This window comes from Trichoderma reesei (assembly GCF_000167675.1).
Source record: "Trichoderma reesei QM6a unplaced genomic scaffold TRIREscaffold_10, whole genome shotgun sequence".
NCBI lineage: Eukaryota > Fungi > Ascomycota > Sordariomycetes > Hypocreales > Hypocreaceae > Trichoderma > Trichoderma reesei.
In genome coordinates this window covers 646,768-664,887 of record NW_006711157.1, presented here as the reverse complement: position 1 = coordinate 664,887, position 18,120 = coordinate 646,768, and the positions used below count along the sequence as shown (strand labels likewise).

Below are 18,120 nucleotides of genomic sequence, written 5' to 3'. Positions count from 1 at the left end.
TACAACCTTCATCAGTCCAAGTATTCGAAGTCGATCAGACTGTTTGTTGTAACCACATGAAACAGGAGCAGTCTAGCATGCGCATAACTACATCAAAAGAGGTTTCTGTTCTTTTTGACACATTTCTAAGCGTGTATATATCAAAGAAAGAGAATAGGAAGAAAAGCCTGTTTGTCGACCTGACCAAAACGTCTGGACAGAGCACGATGGTACATACCACTTCGTTGATACACTGGCAATAGAACGCTGTCAAGCCCAAGCTTATTACATCATGAAAGACTCAATATGCGATCCCTCTCGCGCGCAGAACGTATAGTTAATGTCCACTCTGCCCGCAGACTGTCCATCGACGACGACATGTGCCCAAGACAGCGTCTCAACCCTCTGCCACACCGGAACCTGTTCCATACTCTGTATCATTTCCCACTTCTCAAACCCAACCTCCTCAATCTCCATTATCCTCTCCACTACCCTGGCAACAACAACGCTATCCCAAACCGCCTCCCGGATCGGTTGCCGCCTCAAAAGACCCAAGGCCTCCCGCCGCACAACAGGATGCCGGCATTTGGCCCCGATGATGTAAAGCACTGGGATCATGCCAATCTCCGGCGTGAACGTCGGCTTCAACGACCCCGAATATCGCTCATGCACTGCCGCGAAGTCGCCTGCCAACGCCACGCATTGCTGAAACTGGGTCAGGAAGTTGTCGTATTCCATTTCCCTCCCAGGCCCTGAGCTACTGAGATAAGTCCATACGATGGTATACTGTAGGCGTAGCAGTGTGATGAGCGGGTATGCCGTCTCCTCTGAATCAGAGGAACTGCCATGTTGTTGCAGCATGTTTTCGAAGAGAGTCGACCACGTTTCCAACTGTTCGAGAACTGCATTCTTGACTGACAAAGGAAGCATTTGCTGTCCCGGGTTATTGCGTAGACTCATGACTCGAGCGATGAGACTCTGTAGGTGGTCAGCGGCTTGGTCAAGAGATTGAAATGCACTATTGGGATGCGCAAGCTGGGATACGGCTGTGTCTTTGATATCGGCGGGAGTCCAGTCAACCAGAAACGTTACGGCTTGCATGTCAAGACGACGGATCTGTCTCGTGATCTGGCAGATGAGTGCGTGAGTTCCTGAGGTCTTGGTCTCGTCGTATGCATTGTTGCCGTCTAGTATCGCCTTTTGGGCGTTTCGTGAGAGCTCAACACCTCCGCGTAGGTGCTTCATTGCCTGTGCGTAGTTGCCCGCCAGATGATCAAAGCAGATGAAGAGATAACAGACCAAGAGCGTGATGGCTGTTGTATCCTCGCTGTCTCCGTTCTCCTGCTTGAGAAGAAGCTGGATGGCTCGGTTATAGTAAAACAAGGCAACGCTGTCTGACAGCCAGTCTTTCGAGGATGGCGGTTGGTGCAATTGGTCGCTAAACCCGCGATGCAGGTAGTTTTGGTTGGCCAATGCCAATGCGATAGCAGCGTACCGCACGGATGGTACCGTCTGGGAGAAGAACATGAGGCTTCTCCGCCATGAATCACTAGGGCGGTATTCATTGAGATGCTTGATCGAAATATACTCAAAGAACCCCATTGCCTCTGTTTGGCCTGAACCGGTCATCGGTAAGACCATAAAGGGTCTGGGATTCTGCGAAATGAGACCGTGGTGTCTCGCACAACAAGTTTCTGGACGATTCGCACCGCCTATGGTGTCGCCATCTGCTCCGTTTTTCACGTCGTTGTGAGAACGACCCGATTCAGTCTCGAGAGGCATATCACCGTAGCCGTCACAGATGCGACCTGTGGACTGGCATTTCGAGCATGAAGGCTGAGAAAGATCGCATTTGATTCGTCTTATCCTGGGAGGTGGCATCGGGGTCGAGTGTCAGCTTGTGAGTCTTTTTACACAGTTGACCGCAAAGAGGTAGCAAAACACAGAGTCTAGACTCACTTGCAAGTCTTACAGCCCAGTCTCGACTTTGGAGCAAACTTCCGAGGCTTCTTTCTCCAGGCTTGATTGGCCGCCTTGGTGTCCTCTTTCGCCATCCCGTTCATCACGATAATTCTGAATTGACCAATAATTGCGGTAGGCGCCGTTTCAAGCAGAGGGTCGTCTGTTCGTCCGATCGTATGTGTGTACAGTAGCGGGAAGCCATCTACCGCATCTCCTGCGATCTGCTTTGGTGAGAAAAGGACGGGCGGGCATTATGATACGAGGCTGGAGGTCAAAGTACTCATCACCGCACGTGTACTGACCAGGGTGTTTATACAGGGGCTTAGACTGGCCGCGATCTCTTCACAGACCCGATCTCTACCTGTATGCTAGTGGCTACTTGCCCTGAGGATCTCGTATACGACGACAATGGAACAAGGCCGAGGAGATGAAGGAATCCATGAATCGTAATAGAGACTAGTGCGTATCTTGTCAGATTGTTAATTGGCCAGTTCGTACAGGCGGGGCGAGCGAAGGAGCTCGTCAGGGGTCCGGATAGTGGAGTGTTTACACGGCATGTGTAAGAACACCGTTCCAACGTCCCGACTGCAAGATATTTCAGGAATTTCCTCAAGTTCTGCAAATATATTCAGATTTAGTTGCTTCCATCAGCGAGATGGGATGGCCTTCAGGCCGAAAAGATGGAACTCAGGGACCATAATTGTAGGGAAAAGGGTGCCGCACCCCAGGCTTCAGCTCTCGTCGTATTCTGTCACTCCATGTGAAATCCTTCATGGGCTCTCTACATCGTCACACGAGGCTGAGAAGGAAGAGCTCTGTCGACTAACTGCCAGGTGCCAACAAGCACCGCCACCCAGCACGTCGCTCTACGCACATAGTCGAGATGATGGGGCGATGTCAACGATGCCTGGTCATGTTGGAGAAGATACCTACCGATTGGATGCTTCGTACAAGCGGGGCGCCAGGACAAGTCTCCTGGGGGTCATCAACTGGTATAAGTAGTTGTCTGATATCTCCATTGTGCCAGCTGCAACTATGACACTCCCATCACCTATCATTCCTTACAAGCCATACAATGAAAGCACCTCTGAGCGTACTCTTCCTCTTCACCAGTTTGGGATGCAAAGCCCATGGCTGGAATGATAGAAGCATGGTCTATAAATTTGACGACGTGAGTCTTGCACTTTTCCAAGATACATCTTCATGCTTTACATCATATTAACAATCCATGCAGATCAAACCGTCAGCCAACCTGACGTGGACACCATGTTTCGATGGCTTTACATGCTCTAGACTGGAGGTTCCTTTGGACTATTCAAACAAGAGTGTTGGCACCACGTCAATTGCCTTTCTGAAACTCGCTGGAAAGAATGCCACCGCCGAGTCTCCAAGTATCATAGTCAATCCCGGTAAGGCCTCGATTAGATTACTCATGCAAAGTTGAGTGAATATGAAATTCAGGTGACTGGACTGACTGTTCGTTAGGCGGTCCGGGTGGTTCTGGCATCGACCTCCTCCTCTCCAACCAGGCCCTCGCAAGCCTAGCCTTTGGAGAGCAGTACAACATCGTCTCCTATGACCCTCGCGGTGTGAACAACAGCGGCCCGAGCCTCGACTGTTTCTCGGGCAATGCAGAAGCAAGAACCGCCTTCAATCGACTACATCGCACGGGCGTGACAAACATCTCATCAGCATCGTTTGAGGAACAATACTACTCAAGTTCCATCTACGGAGAGTGGTGCAACGATGCGGTCAAGAAAGAATCGCCTCATGGTTTTTATGTGACTACACCCGCAGTCGCCCGCGACTTACTCACTTTCATTGAGGCCGAGGCCGAGTTGGCTGGCCAGGCACCATCAGATGCCAAATTGTGGCTCTATGGCATCAGCTACGGCACTGTTGTCGGTGCCACTTTTGCTTCCATGTTTCCTGACCGAATCGGGAGAATGATTCTTGACGGGATTGTGGACGCAGAGCAGTACTATGACAACGCCTGGAGTGTCAACGTCGCTCAGATGGACGAGGCCATGGGAACATTCTCGAGCTTCTGCCATGCCGCAGGTCCTGAAAAATGCTCCTTCTGGGGGCCTACACCAGCAAACATTATAGCCAGAATGGACAAGGTCATCCTTCAACTTCAGAACCATCCTGTCCCTATAAGTAACGCTCAGAGTCGAGGCCTGCCGGCGTTGGTCACATATTCAGACCTCAAGGCCCTTTTCGTTACTTCTCTATACGTCCCAGCAGCGTCCTTCCCAGTCATGGCCGACATCCTACATCAGCTCGAGCGTGGGAACGCGTCTGCTCTGGTGGGCATGTTTGACGGGCAAGACGCCACGTTCGATTCCGGCCACGTTATCCAATGCGCCGATTCATATCGGAGAAACAAGCTTACTTCCATCAAAGAGTTCAAGAGCTATGCCGAGTATACGGTCTCCAAGAGCAAGTACATCGGCGATGTCTATCCCATCTTCGTGGACTCCATCTTATGCCGATCATTCCGACCACAACTGCCTGACAGCATGGTGGTTCAAGGTGAGCATCTCTCTCGTCCTGTCTCTTTGTTTCTATTCGCCTCCGTGGATGTTCAGAGGCGAGGGAAAAAGGACATATGTAACGGACATAATCTGATCAGCTTTTTTCTTTATACAGACGACCAAAAGATTGGACTAGACAGACCTACGTCTTTCCCGATCCTGATAACGAGCAATACCATTGACCCTATAACGCCATTGAACTCGTATGTTTCTGCCAAGCTCCCTCACCATCTAGTATGTTACTAATCAGTCTTGCCTTTGAGTAGAGCGCGTACAACATCTTCACGATTTCCCGGCTCGATACTTCTCCTGCAAGAAGCCGTTGGTGTGAGTTGTTCTCGCATCTCATCCTCAAAACCATCCGCAATAAGAGTCTGAGCTAACTCAGGATTACTTTTCTCCCGACTACAGCATACAGTCATCAACCAGGGAGGGTCGAACTGTTACTTTCAACACGTTCAGGCATACTTTCAAGGCATACTCCCATCATCCAATATCACATGCCCGCAGCAAACCATTCCCTTCATGGGCGGTGCTGCCTGAGACTTGTCAAAGCGGCGAAGAAGTCTCTCGGTAAGCTCTAGCAAGGAGATGGATGTTGCCACTACCTACCTGACAGTGCTCAACAATCTCGAGCATCGCAGATTCGGTGGCTTCACAGGTGTAATTGAAGATTGGAGATTCGATACGCAGCCTGATGTAGGAGCAAGTAGGAAGCTAAGATATTCGATATAGATCTCAGTCACTACTTGATTGGGTTTTTAATTTCTAGATAGATAGATAGATAGACACTCTTATTGCATAATAGCCACTTTATTTCAAGCACATTGCCGCAGATCCGTTGGATTTCTCTGCTGGCACGCCACACACGGCGTTTCTAGTCATCTGGTCAGTGATCAAACACTACTCTTTGAATTAACTAGCAAACGCCATTGGCGCACAATTACGTAGCCTTCATAAAGCACATGAAAGTATAGGAGGGGTTTTGATTCCTTCTTCAGAAGTCGCAAACTGCATCTACCATTTCCTAGACATTACGCATTCCAACATGCATTGCTTTCGACTGTTGGGCAAAGGCTGCCGCCTTTACATGCTCAAGAAACCCAAGGCCGCTATTCTCCAGCTTCCGCCAGAAATTCTCCTTCTTATTATTGATAACCTAGCTTTACATGACAAATTTCTCCTCTCACACACCTGTAAAGCGCTTCGGCACCTTGTATCTCAAGACTGGGATACCGAATTCTCACGACTCTCCCTTGAAGATCAGATTGGATTCTGGGTTGGTCTGGCTTACACCCTACCAAATCGCTGGGCCTGTGTCAAATGCTGTAAGCTACATCCTGTCGACACATCAGATGTGCCAGCGGCCTTCTGGAGGGTAAGGTATCGGGATGTCCCTTGCAGTGTTGAGTATTCTCGGGGAATCGAGGTCGAAGGGTATTCCATGCAGCACTACCACATACAGTTTGCCCTCAAGCTGTCTCGCCTGGGCAACGTACATCAGCAATACCTTGCGGCACTGATGGCTCCTTATACGCGAACGGGCATATCACTCATACCGCCCCTTGCAGAGTCCTATGCCGTAGAGCCCAGGATCATCAACAAACGGTTTATCCTACACGAAGAGTGGAATATCAACAATCATACGAGTATAGCTTTGCCACTCTTCCCAGACAATTCACATTCAAATATTCCGGTCTGCCCGCACATGCACATGCGTAGCGGAGCCGCGAGGTCTCGCAGTTGCAAGGAATGGTCTCTTCATCGGCTAGCACACATGCCTACTAATCACGATGTACAGCAGCAGCTCGCCATCTGGCTTAGAGATTATACTCTGCTCGAGGATGGTATAGCATTAGCTTACGCATCACCCGGCCAGTGGATATTCGATTCCTGTCTGCACTGCCCTACAGATATCGCCATCAAGATTTCCGTCGATGAGCGAGAGGCGACAGTCCGGGCTTGGCACGACTTTGGGACAGAAGGGTCACCGCTGGATATCAGTTGGAAGGCACACGTGAGAAATATCAATGCTCCACCCTGGCTTGATCCAGGTCCTTATGTGCATTATACACATGGTAGTATTCGGGAGATGTGGTCGGAGGATATATCTCACTGTGCCGGGAGCAGTCAAGCAAAGGTGCCGAGCTTCTATACCAAGCTGATACACGGCCTGTGTCGATTATAATCCTGCTTTACTCCTTCAGCAATGAGAGTATACTTGAATTAAAAAGACAGACAAATCTCTGTTGTCGACGATGGCACGCTCCGAAACTAAACCTCTGAAGAATCACATCTGAATTTGAATCGCACCTCTGTAGAAATGAAACGTTTTCGGACTTGGATTCTGCACCCTTTCCGTTCTCATTACGATGCCACCCTGTCCAAGGCCTCCTTCACTTGTAGAGCATAATCATAGGCAAGGCAACTTAACCACCGTTTGAGCCAACCAGTTATTTCTTCCCCAACAACCACCCGACGCCGTCGACAGCATCTCGCATTCGTTTTCGAGAAGCTGTCAGACCCGGATACTGTGTCCAGAAACCATGAGGAAGCCCACGATAAACATCCATCCTCGTCGGCACACCGCGCTCTTCCCGCAGCATGCGCTCGTAGATAAGACTGTCGTCCCGAGCAGGATCCAGTCCAGCGACCTGAAAATAGACAGGCAGCAGGTGGTTACACTCAGTTACAGAGGCGTCAGAGCGAGGCTGTTGGCTGACGGAAACCGGATTGCTCAGTGTTGATGGCTTGTCCCCTTTGTACGCGTTCGAATATTCTATCAAAGAGGGCGTATCGAAGACTGGAGCAGACTTGTTCTGTTCCAGAGAGAGATGGAAGTCTTTATAACGATTGGGAACACCACCAGGCTCAAAGAAAACTCCACATGCTAAGAACAGCCCGGTCAGAGGAGGCTCTAGAGGCAGATCCCGAGCGAGCTGTGCCACGTTGTTGCTGATGGCTGCCCCTGCTGATAGACCTCCGATAACGAACCCCCTTTTTGGGTCAGCATTGACAGGCAGAATGCCATTCTCATCTTTTTCCGTCGTCTTGTGTGCAATATACTGCACCACTGTGAATATATCGTGGACATCGGTAGGAAAAGGGTACTCCGGCGCAAGACGGTAAGACGGTAATACACAAGTCGCGTTATGCGCCAGCACCAGTTCCCGCGCGGTGGTGAGCTCCATCTCTGGATATCCAACGCAGTGGCCGCCGCCGTGGACGAGGATCACGATGGGAGATGGGGTGGTGCTGGGAGTGGCGGAGTGACAGACGATTGTGCGGGATGAATACGTGTCGTCGACTGGGACTTCGTGTTCTCTCTCCACAATGTTCTGCGTTCGGCTCGCTGCGAGCATCTTCTGAGCCATAGGAAGGGTTGCCTCAACGGTTTTCTGGAACGTGGGAATGTCGCTCGGGATGTTTCCAGGGGGCGAGCCGATGGCTTTCCAGGCGGCCTCGAATTCTGGGTCCATGATGCCAGTGGCGAGGATTTGTTCAACCGTCAATGGTAGTGAATCCATTTTAATCACGGCTCGTATGAGGGTGAGCCGGAAGAAAGGCAATGGCAAGTTGATTGCATGAGATGATACGCAATCTGCGAGGTCTGAGAACTGTAAGGAGAGAGTAAGAGCAAAGACTAGGTATACATATAGCGCTGTTAGATACCTAAGTCAAAGCTCTCCATCGTGTTATTACATGGGCACGTATGTGTATGAAAGGAGCAGCATGTCTACAGCCTCGTGATACCGTTGATGTCAGGAAATGCGGCGACTCCAAGTCATTCGCCCTGCAAGCATTTGGTAGGATTCAACAGGGCAATTCGGTTACACCGGTTGACTCACACACCGAACCAAATCACCACCCCCCGGGTCCACTCCTTGCATGGATGCCACGGCAGTTCCAAGAGCACCAACGATTTCAGGTGCATTTCTTCCAGAATATTGGGACTGCGGTATGGCTCAAACATTGAATCATCTCGGTAAAGACGCCGCCATGAGGGTCCGTTCTTTCATGTAACTCATATTCCGGCTATGAACGCAGTAGGCAGGGTTACGTATATCTATTAGTGTCTTGGCTGTACTGTAGGTATCTACTAGGACAGGTATATATATTCATATATACCTACCTGAGATATACATATCTACAGTAGACAATCTTTACTCCGGCTACAATACACAATGCCTGCCCAGGTTTGAACACTCACCTCTACAATTGGACCAAGAGCATCATGGACGACATCCACGAGCTGGGCAATCTGCCACCCCCAGACAGGCTCTCAATAAGTCCTGCTACACACGAAGATCCCAACCGGATCTCCACGGACATACCACAACACGACAACACAATCGAATCCCAACCAACAAGCCCCCAAACATGGCGCTTCTGGGCCATCATCACAGCCCTCGCCATCACAGGCCTCATGTCCGCCATCGAAGGAACAATCATCACGTCCGCCCTCCCCAGCATAACCAACGCCCTCGGCGGCGGCGACGCCTACATCTGGGTCCCCAACGCCTACCTCCTCGCGCAAGTCGCCATCCTCCCGCTCGCCGGCCAGGCAAGCAACATCTTTGGCCGCCGGCATCTCCTCCTCGGCTCTGTCGCCCTCTTCACGCTCGGGGGCGGGCTCAGCGGCGCCGCGTCCTCAATGGGCATGCTCATCGCCGCCCGCACCATTCAGGGGCTCGGCGGCGGAGGCATCAACCTCCTGATGGAGACCATCGTGACCGACATTGTTCCGCTGAGGGAGCGCGGGCAGTACATGGCCATTGTGGGCATCGGCGCCGTCGTGGGAGCCACGCTGGGCCCGTTCCTGGGTGGCCTCATCACTGATCATGCATCCTGGCGGTGGTGTTTCTACATTAACGTGCCCATTGGCATTGGTAAGGCCTCCTCTTCTCCCTTCTCGTTTTCATCGCTGGCTTTCCGCTTCTTCTCAACTAACACATACTCCAGCCTCCTTCGGGATCCTCTTCATCTTCCTCCGCGTCAAGTATGACCGCAACCTGACCTGGTCCACACGCCTCCGACGCATCGACATCTCCGGCAACGCCATCTTCGTCGCCGCCATCGTGTCCGCCCTGATGGCACTCACCTGGGGCGGCACCATCTACAGCTGGAGCACCTACCACATCGTCGTGCCCCTCGTCCTCGGCCTCATCGGCATCCTCCTCTTCGCCGCCTTCGAGTGGACGCCGCGCCTCTGCCCAGAGCCCTCCTTCCCGCGCCAAGTCGTCTCGAACCGCACCTCGGCCGCCGCCCTCGCCCTGACCTTCATCCACGCCATCGTCGCCTACTGGGTCTACTACTTCCTCCCCATCTACTTCCAGGCAGTCAGGGGCCTCTCGCCCCTGCGCTCGGGAATCTACACGCTCCCCAACGTCGCCGGCGGCCTCGTCTTCGCCGTCCTCGGAGGCGTCCTGCTCTCCAAGTCCGGCCGCTACAAGCCCCTCCACCTCGCCGGCTTCGCCGTCACAACCGTCTCCTTCGGCCTCTTCAGCCTCCTCGACGCCCGCTCCAGCGACGCCGCCTGGGTCTGCATCCAGCTTCTCAACGCCCTCGGCAGCGGCATGCTCAGCGGCGTGCTCCTGCCCGCCGTCCAGGCGCCCCTCGACGAGAGCTACGTCGCCACGGCCACGGGCGTCTGGAGCTTCGCTCGCTACTTTGGCTGCATCTGGGGCGTCACCATCCCGAGCGCCGTCTTCAACAACGAGTGCCGCCGCCTCGCCAGCACCACGATTACAGACGCGGGGATTGCTGGTGATTTGGCGGGAGACAGTGCGTATCAGCATGCCACGGGGGCCTTTCTGCACAGCATCCAAGACCCGGCACTTCGCGCAGAGGTGGTTCAAGTCTTTACGGGAGCGATGCGGACGGTTTGGCTTGTTGGGATCGCATTTGCTGCGTTGGGATTCCTGGTGAGTTTCATAGCCAAGGAGATAGAGCTCCGGAAAGAATTGAACAATGACTTTGGGGTCGAGGACAAGAAGGATGCCGTCATCTCGCCAGCAACAGAGATGCAGGCTGTACCATCTAGTTCAGTGTAGTACAGACGGAAAGTTTGATTAATTTAATAGAAATATATAGACATATCAAATATCGTATAATGCGTATAGTAGGTATGCAGAGGTCCATACTCTGGAATAGTCTCAAGCTGCTCCGTGTTGCCTATTTGGGTAACCCAGCTCAGCGCCAGCTCCATCGAGCCATTCAAGCTTCTTACACACACACTCACACCTCGGCTTCTTCCCTGACGATGGATTACAAGCACCAAATCTGCTTCCCGTAAGCGCCGCGGTACTCTACCAGAGCACACCTCGCGGTTCAGACACATGGGCTGAAACTTGCACGCCGTGGAGCCGCATCTCACTTCGAGCTATAGGGTTGAACAACACAAGGCATCATGCTCAATGCTGCCGTCTTATGGAAGGATTGATTCAGGCTTCCGGTCACGAAGCCGTCAAGTCTTGCGCTGCGTTCCGATAGAACGTTGGCAGAGTCCACGTGAGTGCACAGGCAACCATTTTGTCCACGGACTACTGCAACTCTGAATAGGTAAGCACAGATGCAAATGCGCGTCTATCCAATGAAGAACCCGGATATTCAGAGTAGCAATTGAAGCTCCAAGTGTGTATGTCATCTCCAGGCGATCGTTGCCCGCAATAGCAATTCAGTGTCCTAAGCTCCCACCCTATTCCAAAGTCATGGCATCATGTTTGACAACCATTCCAACTCCGTTGCCCATCATCTCCAGATGGCTACTGAGACTCTCCTTGCACTCTCGGTCCGCATCCATCCTTCAGCACAGCAAAGCCTTCGACATCAAAATCACCTTGTTCTCTGTGGGGGGATCGCATGAGGAGGCGTTTGCCGGCGGCTAGTGGCTGGTCTCCTCCACAAAATGCCCTTCGGAAACAAAACGCCAGGGGGCCATTCCAAAAGCCGGCTAACCGTCGCTGGTAATCCGAAGTTCAGCGTGGCACTCCCAAGCTGCAAATTGCTTCTCCAAAAAAAGCACCCATCAATTCACACTCGGTATCCGGATGAATTCCAGTCTGTTCAGCTCGCATTTCCAGCCTGGGAAGAGATGGAGACTTTCCGTCCTGAAGTCCGCCCACGCCGTTTGCCATGTTCACCCCTCATCAACCTCTGCCACACCACCTTTCCGGGGCCGGAGGAGCTCCCCGGTCCAAGTTGCCGAGCTCTTGTAGAAGCTTAGCTTTGCTCGCGCTTCACGTCGTATTGTGCTGCACGTCTCGGCGGTCGTCTTTGATTCGATCCTTCATCGATTCTCTTGCCCTGCTACCACACCTCCCCCAAGGCCAATCGTTCACTCCCTTCCCCGCTCGTCCCCATTGTGCTTCGATGCCCTCGTGATGACCTGCGGCTTGCCACACTCAATGTTCCCGCCATCGAGATGCTGTTTGTGTGTATCGTGAGCTTGCCGTAGTGGTGCCTCCGTTTCCTCACGCCACCAAGCCTTCCCCGCAGCCGAGCCAGCTGTGCTGAGCTGTGGCTGTCGTAGAGTATAAAGCCTAAATCGCATCCGCATCCTCGAGCAGCTCATCTTCTATCCATAGTCCAAGCACATTGTGTCAGATTGCTCGTCGGCATCAGAGTAGCTACTCGACATTCATTGAGCATATCTCGCTCCGTACCACCAAGCCCCCGAGCTCTACTCTCCATTGTCGCTGCCACGTGTACAGTACGTCTTGCTTTTGTCTGCTCATGGGCTGTTTGCCAGACTGAACCGTGTCGCCATTAGACATTCTGACCGTAACAGCAGCCCGTTAGCTACCGCTCCTTATCAAAACATGGCGCCCTCTATCCAGGCCCCCCCGGTGCAGCTCTTCAATGGCGCCGCCGGACCCGTCCCCCAGTCTCACTTGCTCCCCGAGTTCAGTATGAAGGACAAGGTTGTCGTCGTCAGCGGTGGTGGAAGAGGATTGGGCCTGGTTCAGGCTGAAGCACTGATTGAAGCAGGCGCCGTCGGTAAGTTGCATGCCATCTCGGTTTGCGGTGGATTTTTGCTGAGAGATACGCCCAAACCAGTACACTGCATCGACATCCTGCCTGATCCGTCTTTGGATCCCACGTCCGAGTTTGCTGTCGTTGCTGCACGTGCCAAGAAGGAGCTCAACTCCCACTTGACATATCACAGGGTGGATGTCACCGAGGAGCCGCAGGTGAGCGAAGTCTTCGAGAAGGTTGCAGCGAAGGAAGGTCGCTTGGATGGCTGCCTTGTCGCTGCCGGAATCAACTACGAGAGTCCGGCCCTCGAGTATTCCCCCGAGCAGGTTGACCGGATGCTTCGCATCAACGTCAAGGGCGCATTCCTGACAGCCCAAGGCGCGGCTCGGATAATGGTTCGGTTTGGGACGCCTGGAAGCATCTGCCTCATTGCCAGCATGAGCGGCACCATCGCCAACCGTGGCATGTTTGCATCGTAAGTCTCCTTCCTCATGGTGCAGGAGTTGATGGCTCATGGAGTCTGACTCTCGTCAACATAGACTATACAACACCTCCAAGGCTGGTGTCATGCAAATGGCTCGAAGCTTGGCCGCTGAATGGGGTGTGCACGGCATTCGTGTCAACACACTCTCGCCTGGATATTGCACGACCCAGATGCTCCTCAACCTGTTTGAACAGTACCCAGAGCGAAAGGCGCAGTGGCCCACGGAGAACATGCTCCAGCGATTCAGCGAGCCCAAGGAGTATCGCGGCGCCGCCCTCTTCCTCCTCAGCGACGCCAGCAGCTTCATGACGGGTAGCGACCTCCGCATTGACGGCGGACATGCTGCCTGGTGAAATTCTGGTTCCCATCGCTACCGCATCGCTGGTAACAAACTTGTAGATTGGGCCCGTTGTGCCATGGTTGAACATGCTGGGAGGAACAAGGGGTTGATTTGTGTAAATTTGAGCGTTTGTCTATGTTTCTCGATTTGGTGTTGGCAATATGAGAAAAGTTCAGTGAGTCAACTGCAATATCGATGTGGATGTGATTATTGAGCCGGAATGTGCGTCAAGACACCAGAAGGTCCAAGTTTGCTCAGCAAACCAGGGGCAAGGCGTAGTCTCTTCTCAACATCCGCGGCAGGCACGCCATTGTTCAGCAGATGGACGGCATCTAGGATGGTCCTCATATCAGCCAAGCGGCGTCTTCCTGCGTCTCGTCCCATGTTCTCGAGATCCTCTGCAGCAACTTGCTCAAGGCGGCGCCGAGCTTCGAGCACAGACAGCGTAGTGTTTCGCTTGGCAGGCGCAAACAGCGGCCCTAGAGGGACGTCCAATGACTCGGGCGAGAGGTTCGAAGACGCGGTAGAGGAGTTTGAAAGCGTGGGGTTTGGCTGAACGATGCCCATCTCATGAAGGCGGCGAGAGAAGTCACCTGGGGTGAAGTCGGGGTCCATGGCATCTGCGCGGACGGCTGGAGTGAATAGGTCAGACCTATGCTTATTGACCTTGTGCGTAAAGAGCATTGATTGACTACTGACCTTCATCTTTCGATCCGTCGCCACGGGCTGCAGGCTGCTGAGGCCTGGCCCTCGTGGTAGCTTGGGGAACAGCTCCGGGGGCTCTGGTGGGATATTTGCGAGCTGCTCCGCGAGCTGCCGCCTTTGACGAAGAGGCGCCCATTCTTGTTGCCAATTGATGGTCTGATTGCGTTGCTGGTGCAAAGAGGTATCCTATGTGAACAGAGACGCGTCTGTTCGTGGCTTGGTGGACAGAGAAAGGAGCTGTATCAGCAGCAAATGCTCTTGAAAGAACAATGACGAGATGGAAAATTTCAGAGTGCGGGATGGCGAACCATGGCAATTATGTAACCAAGCACGTCTGCAGAAGAGTGAAAGGGACACAGGTTCTGCTCACAGGGGTTCTCCCCACCAAATACACCGCTAAAGTCACCACTGACAGGCCCGAGACGCGCTGTGACGTGATTCCTCCAGGGCTCTTCCTCGGTCGATCCACCTTTTACAACCTCACCTCACCTTGTGGATGAACAGGCTGAGAACTGATTCGCCCTCATCCCTGCTATTGATACAAAACCGAAGCTGGTGATCATGAGATGATAACTTTATATGGTGGAGACCGGTGGAAGCGAAGGGTGGCTGACTCCTTGCTCTCGTCGGCGGAGAGAAGCCGATTGTTGCTGTCCAAGACGGAGAGAACTTGGAGGCGGCGAAGTTGAATGCTTCACCCCTCTGTAAAAGAGATCAGGCTATACAAACGAGAACTTGAAGCCTGAGAGAGCACTCATGGGGAACGAGACTGATGAGACCTTTCTCTTCAAATATTCCATCTATCTCTGTCGTCATAATGCCTGGAAAATTCATGCCATTTACAGGTAGCAACACGACACTATGAGTGTACATGTAGGTTCATGTAGTAAGAAGGGTAAAGCAAAGTATTACCCTTCCTCTCCCTCCACATATCCCTTCCCATTAAACCATCAGGCTGTCACGGAGCTCCTTATCCCAGGCCTCCAGCGGCAGCACGTCGCCGTTGTCGTCCAAGAGGTCCAAGAATGAGCGACCGCTCTCAGCTGGAGCGTGAAACACCTCCTCCACCATCTCCACGACCCCCTTATCCTGCACCACTTCCATGTCCGCCACATCCTCTTCGTGCTTTTGCTTTTCATGTCTGTCTTCCTCACGATCTTCTTCTTTATTGGGCTCCCCGTCCTCACCCACCACCTCGTCCTCACTCTCTTCCTTGCCCTCCTCGTCTCCTTCTTCATCTTCATCTTGCTCTTCCTCTTGCTCTTCTCCTTCTTCTCCTTCATCTTCCTCTTCATCTTCTTCTCCTTCTTCTCCTTCGTCTTCTTCCTCGCTGTCCTCCTCTACATCCTCCTCCACCTCCTCCACCTCCACCACCACCGGAGCGCAGCACTTCCTCTTCACCCTGTCCACCATCTTAATGTACTCCCTCCTCGGGATCCCCTTCGCCTCCCCCTTGTCAAGATCGACTTCGTACAAGAAGCCATCAATCTCATACACATTCCACAATCCCCTGCTCTCGTACCTCCTGATCAGGCGCTGGCACCACGTAGTATGGTCTTTGCCGCGATTCCCAGCCATAATCTCAACCTGCTGGCAGAGGGAGATCTTGTGGAGCCACGACCAGTGCCTGCAGACGAGGAGCTTGTCCAGCCGCTCCTGGTCAATATCGGGAGGGATGGCTCTTGCGGCGGGGGTGTCTAGGAGGTTCTGCTCGGTCGGGGCAGCTTCTGAGGTGGTAGCCGGGGCGAGAGGAGGCGCCTCGTCGATGACGATGGCCTCGTCGACGAAGTGAGCATCGGGGGCAGCTGTGGGTTGGGGTTGAACGGGAGCTTGGGCTTTAATAGAAGGTTGAGCCAAGGCTTCGGGCGCCATGGCTTGAAGGAGAGCCCTGGCCCTGGTGGAATCCATGCCAGGAGGTCTCTTGACGACTCGCGAGTTGTGCTGCGGAGCCAAAGCCATGGCCTCGGCTTTGCTATTTTGGTAGGTGATGATGCCGGAACCAGAAGCTTGCTGCTGGGGCTTCTTCGCGATAGGCTGCATGGTGGTGATGTGTTGATGACCGTCGGTGACAGGATGCTGTGGATGAAGAGGAGGCATGTTCAGAGCCATGTAAGGATGAGGACGAAATGGTTAAAGAAGACGGGCTAAGCAAGGCCTCTATATGCATGCACTTCTTCTCACTTTCTCTACGGCAGCATTGTCACTGTCAAGGAGATGTGAGTGGCCGAGAGCATCTCCACTCGTGTGCATGCGCCAGCCAGCTGCCGAGTCGAGGTCGAAGCAAGAAGTGAGATCGAGGTCAACTGCTCCCACATGAATCTATCTTTCTTGAAGCTTTTACAGGACCGAGCCAAAGCCATTCATCAATTTTATGTGATTAATCTTGGCAAACACAGCTTCATAATGAGCGTAATATCGATGCTTTACTGTGCAGCCGCTGAGTGATGAAAACGTGTGAGGCATTCCTGATTGAAGAGCCTCGCCTCCTTGAACGACTTCATTTCACGATTCACCTCACCTCTTGCTTCACCCTACCTTGATCTCCACCCACACCTCAGCCTCTCGAATACAATTCACTTCTGCTGCAATTGCATCATTAAGTTGCTCATGCCGAAGGAAAATGAAGAAGATAGAGAAACGAATTCTGTTCATATTGTAGCGTTATCAACGAATATCCACCACCGACATCGATATTCAACAACCCCATCATCCAGCATCATATCCCCGTCCTCAACCTCCCATATCGCCTCATAAAGCATCTATACCGTATACATAATCTAGCACTTGGTGATATACAACCCAATAGGCGCCGGATTAAAGTCCTGAAACCACCTAACCTCACTCCCTCCCCCATTGGCCGCCGAAACTCCAAAAGCAACCGCCTCTCCAGCCGGACACTCAAACGTCGAAACCACATACCCATGCCCAGGCGCCACCGTCGTCGTCCCGAAATCCTTCTTCACGCCCGGCTTGTTGTTCCACGTCGTGCCCTGGCTCGCAGGCCTCTCCAGCCAGGCAAACTCCAGCGCGCCCGAACCAGAAAACGTAAAGGACGATGTCTGCAGGTCCTTTTGCTCGGGAAACAGAAACACAAGGCTGCACTTCTTGCCCTTGTCGCCCCTGGGAATGTCAAAGTTGAAGATGGACGAAACGGTGCTCGACACCTCCCCAAAGTACGACGTCCCAGGGGCCTTGTCAGGATCGGCCTTGTCAACAGGAATGATGAGATGCGGAAACTCATAAGCACCGTCGAGGTTCGCCGGACACGACTTTGCAGGAGGAGGAGGAGGGGGAGCAGTCGTAGGAGTAGGAGTAGGCGGAGGGCATTCCGAGCGGCAGCTGTCCGCCTTGAGCGTAATCTTGCTGCAGTTGACGCCGTGCCCGTCCTCCAGGTAAACGTTATTCTGGCCCTCCTCGCCCGTCTGGCACTCCCAAAACTCCGTCTGCCCATCGTACGAGACGCTGCCGTTACAGCCCACGTCGAATCCGTCGTCTGGCTTCTGGTTCTGGTCGCACTGCAGCACATGTGCCGGCGCTTTGTCTCACGTCCATTCGTCAGCGCTCCCATCCACGATCCCAAGACATTGACTCAAGTGCTTCTCCAGTCACACGTGCAAAGCACATGCCTGTCTCTAACATGGGAAATATGCTGCACCCCAAGTAGATAAGGAGAGAGAGAAAAGAGTGAAGCTTACGAGTCCACCAGCATCCACGTCCCTTGTCGTCCCAGAGCTGAGCTCCCTGCAGACTAAACCTGGTCGATGACACTCCGCCGCCAGCTCGCACCTGGCCAGACGAAATCTCGCCGACAGGACCAGAGATGGCTCCCGAGGCCGAGAGGTGTAACTGGCAGCCCGAGGTCCGCACGACGGCATCTTCAGCCGTGGTCACGGCGAGGCCGAGGGCAAGGAGAGATGATAGCATGGCGAGTCCAAGTCGACTGCTTGAGCGTGTGGGAGGTGAGGATAATCAGGTGGTCTTCTAAACAAGACAAATGATGATCTTCGCAAATGAATATGCTTGCTCAAGATTCTGGACTGCTTTATCCTTCAAGTGGATGCTCTCAGAGAAGACGATGACCGCAAAAAAGCAGGGTAGAGGCTATCATTATATACGTAAAGGGGGGGATTCCAGAT

The 18,120-nt window shown here is 53.0% G+C and overlaps 6 protein-coding genes across 6 annotated transcripts; 3 read left to right on the top strand and 3 right to left on the bottom strand.

Moving 5' to 3' along the window:
* Nucleotides 1–264: 264 nt before the first annotated feature.
* Nucleotides 265–1,860, bottom strand: TRIREDRAFT_62484 (uncharacterized protein; the record flags this gene model as incomplete). The annotated part of the gene is made up of 1 exon (XM_006965611.1): nucleotides 265–1,860. One exon carries the CDS (start codon nucleotides 1,858–1,860, stop codon nucleotides 265–267), a length of 1,596 nt encoding a protein of 531 aa, XP_006965673.1.
* Nucleotides 1,861–3,016: 1,156 nt separating this feature from the next.
* On the top strand, nucleotides 3,017–4,856 carry TRIREDRAFT_62230 (uncharacterized protein; the record flags this gene model as incomplete). The annotated part of the gene is made up of 5 exons (XM_006965765.1): nucleotides 3,017–3,112; nucleotides 3,176–3,350; nucleotides 3,427–4,496; nucleotides 4,605–4,681; nucleotides 4,745–4,856. 5 exons carry the CDS (start codon nucleotides 3,017–3,019, stop codon nucleotides 4,854–4,856), a joined length of 1,530 nt encoding a protein of 509 aa, XP_006965827.1.
* A 2,075-nt stretch (nucleotides 4,857–6,931) lies between these two features.
* TRIREDRAFT_107835 (uncharacterized protein) lies at nucleotides 6,932–8,169 on the bottom strand (the record flags this gene model as incomplete). Its single annotated transcript, XM_006965610.1, has 2 exons — nucleotides 6,932–8,121; nucleotides 8,151–8,169. 2 exons carry the CDS (start codon nucleotides 8,167–8,169, stop codon nucleotides 6,932–6,934), a joined length of 1,209 nt encoding a protein of 402 aa, XP_006965672.1.
* Nucleotides 8,170–8,712: 543 nt separating this feature from the next.
* TRIREDRAFT_62171 (uncharacterized protein) lies at nucleotides 8,713–10,531 on the top strand (the record flags this gene model as incomplete). Its single annotated transcript, XM_006965764.1, has 3 exons — nucleotides 8,713–9,367; nucleotides 9,441–9,619; nucleotides 9,674–10,531. 3 exons carry the CDS (start codon nucleotides 8,713–8,715, stop codon nucleotides 10,529–10,531), a joined length of 1,692 nt encoding a protein of 563 aa, XP_006965826.1.
* A 1,593-nt stretch (nucleotides 10,532–12,124) lies between these two features.
* Nucleotides 12,125–13,538, top strand: TRIREDRAFT_122079 (uncharacterized protein). The gene is made up of 4 exons (XM_006965763.1): nucleotides 12,125–12,189; nucleotides 12,250–12,476; nucleotides 12,537–12,930; nucleotides 12,995–13,538. Exons 2-4 carry the CDS (start codon nucleotides 12,299–12,301, stop codon nucleotides 13,290–13,292), a joined length of 870 nt encoding a protein of 289 aa, XP_006965825.1. The 5' UTR covers nucleotides 12,125–12,189; nucleotides 12,250–12,298; the 3' UTR covers nucleotides 13,293–13,538.
* Nucleotides 13,539–16,761: 3,223 nt separating this feature from the next.
* Nucleotides 16,762–17,908, bottom strand: TRIREDRAFT_62333 (uncharacterized protein; the record flags this gene model as incomplete). The annotated part of the gene is made up of 2 exons (XM_006965609.1): nucleotides 16,762–17,519; nucleotides 17,680–17,908. The coding sequence occupies 2 exons, from the start codon at nucleotides 17,906–17,908 to the stop codon at nucleotides 16,762–16,764; spliced, it is 987 nt and encodes a 328-aa protein (XP_006965671.1).
* Between the last annotated feature and the right edge of the window lie 212 nt (nucleotides 17,909–18,120).